This window comes from Myotis nattereri (assembly GCF_964212035.1).
Source record: "Myotis nattereri genome assembly, chromosome: 5".
NCBI lineage: Eukaryota > Metazoa > Chordata > Mammalia > Chiroptera > Vespertilionidae > Myotis > Myotis nattereri.
Window position 1 is genome coordinate 21,641,533 of NC_138080.1, and position 1,837 is coordinate 21,643,369.

At 43.2% G+C, this 1,837-nt stretch overlaps 1 protein-coding gene across 1 annotated transcript; it reads right to left on the bottom strand.

Annotated features, from left to right (window-relative positions):
- Positions 1-279: 279 nt before the first annotated feature.
- Positions 280-1,233, bottom strand: LOC308519380 (olfactory receptor 7A17-like; the record flags this gene model as incomplete). Its single annotated transcript, XM_081091341.1, has 1 exon — positions 280-1,233. The coding sequence occupies one exon, from the start codon at positions 1,231-1,233 to the stop codon at positions 280-282; it is 954 nt and encodes a 317-aa protein (XP_080947467.1).
- Positions 1,234-1,837: the final 604 nt, after the last annotated feature.

A 1,837-nucleotide genomic window follows, 5' to 3' on the forward strand; every position in this document is an offset into this window, starting at 1 on the left:
GAGAATTAACCTATGAACCAGGAGGTCTCCATTGGATTTCTGCTCGGGGCACATGCCCAGGTCGTGGGTTCAATCACCAGGAGTGGGTATGCAGGAGGCAGGTGATCAATACTATTCTCTCATCATTCATGTTTCTCTCTCTCCCTCTCCCTTCCTCTCTGAAATCAATAAAAATATGTTTTTAAAACAATAAAAGGAGCAAGTCTAAAAAAACACAATGTGATTAAAGAATCACTATTTCTGGTTTTAGGTTCTGTAGCCCAAAACCAAGGGCACTTTTTACCCCGGATTGATTGTCCCCTTTGTACCTGCCATCCCAAAGAATCTCTTCAGAGCCCTCTTTATGTCCTTGTTCCTGAGACTGTAGATGAAGGGGTTCAGCATGGGTGTGACCACAGTGTACATCACTGAGGCTGCTGCACTTGAGTGTGAGCTTTGGGTAGCAGTAGAGCTGAGATGCACTCCAATGCTTGTACAATAAAATAAGGAGACAACTGAGAGGTGAGACACACACATAGAAAATGCCTTATATTTCCCCTGAGCTGATGAGATTCCTCGTATGGAGGACACTATCTTAGAGTAAGAGTAAATGATACCAGCAAGGGGACCACCACCCAGTAGCACAGATACAGAATACATCACCATGTTATTAAGAAAAGTGTCAGAACAGGCAAGCTGGACTACCTCTTTAAGTTCACAGAAAAAGTGGGGGATTTCCAAGTCTGTACAGAAGGACAATCGCAACACTATTAAACTTTGTGCCAAGGAATTCAGGACACCCATAATCCAGCACATCAGAACCAGCAGTCCACAGAGACGGGGGTTCATGATGACCATATAGTGCAGGGGGTGGCAGATGGCCACATACCTGTCATAGGCCATGACGGCGAGAAGGAAGTCATCCAGTCCTCCAAAGAGTAAGAAAAAATACAACTGTGTGATGCAGCCTTCATAGGTGATGGCTTTGCTTTGTGTCCGGATGTTCCACAGCATCTTTGGGACGGTGTTGGAGGTGAAACAGATGTCTATCAAGGACAGGTTGGAGAGGAAGAAGTACATGGGCGTGTGGAGGTGGGAATCTGAGCTGACCGCCAGGATGATGAGCAGGTTTCCCAACACAGTGATCAGGTACATGAAGAGGAAAAGCCCAAATATGAGGGGCTGCAGTGCTGGTTCCTCTGAAAGTCCCAGAAGAAGAAATTCTGAAATCACAGTATCATTCTCAGGTCCCATGGGGTAGAAGTGACTAGTAGGAAAGAAAAAAATAGCATGATTACTTTTTACACAAATGGCCATTACAAGCACAGTTGAAATGCTACAATTATATTTTGTAACAAAGCAACAATATTTATTTTTTGGATGTATCATCCCCCATTACATCTCTGATTAGGAATTGCTGTCTTCCTCAACCTTTTTTTCCAAGGTGGTCATGGATTACACTGTCTTAATGAGAAATGCTTTCATGCACTTGAGGAATATTTATTGACAATTCCCATCTCCAGGGAAAGGGTACAGGATACTCAGAAACAAAATTTCTAGAATATAATGATAGTGAAAGAATATATACAACAAATATGTCATAGACCAAGTTAGATGGTGTCATGTGAAGAAAAAGAAGGTAAGTATAAAAGAGAGTGGATGGGGCGTTATTTTATACTGGGAGTTCAGGCAGCCCTTCAAACAAGGTGGCAATTGAACAGAGACCTCAAGGAAGACAGAGGGGGTAACACAGGGTTACTTGGGGAAGGAGGATTATGTAAGAGGCAGTGCCAAAGCCCTAAGATGACACTTGTTTTAGGTACTCAAGGCTCAGAAAGGACACTGAATGGTGAAATAG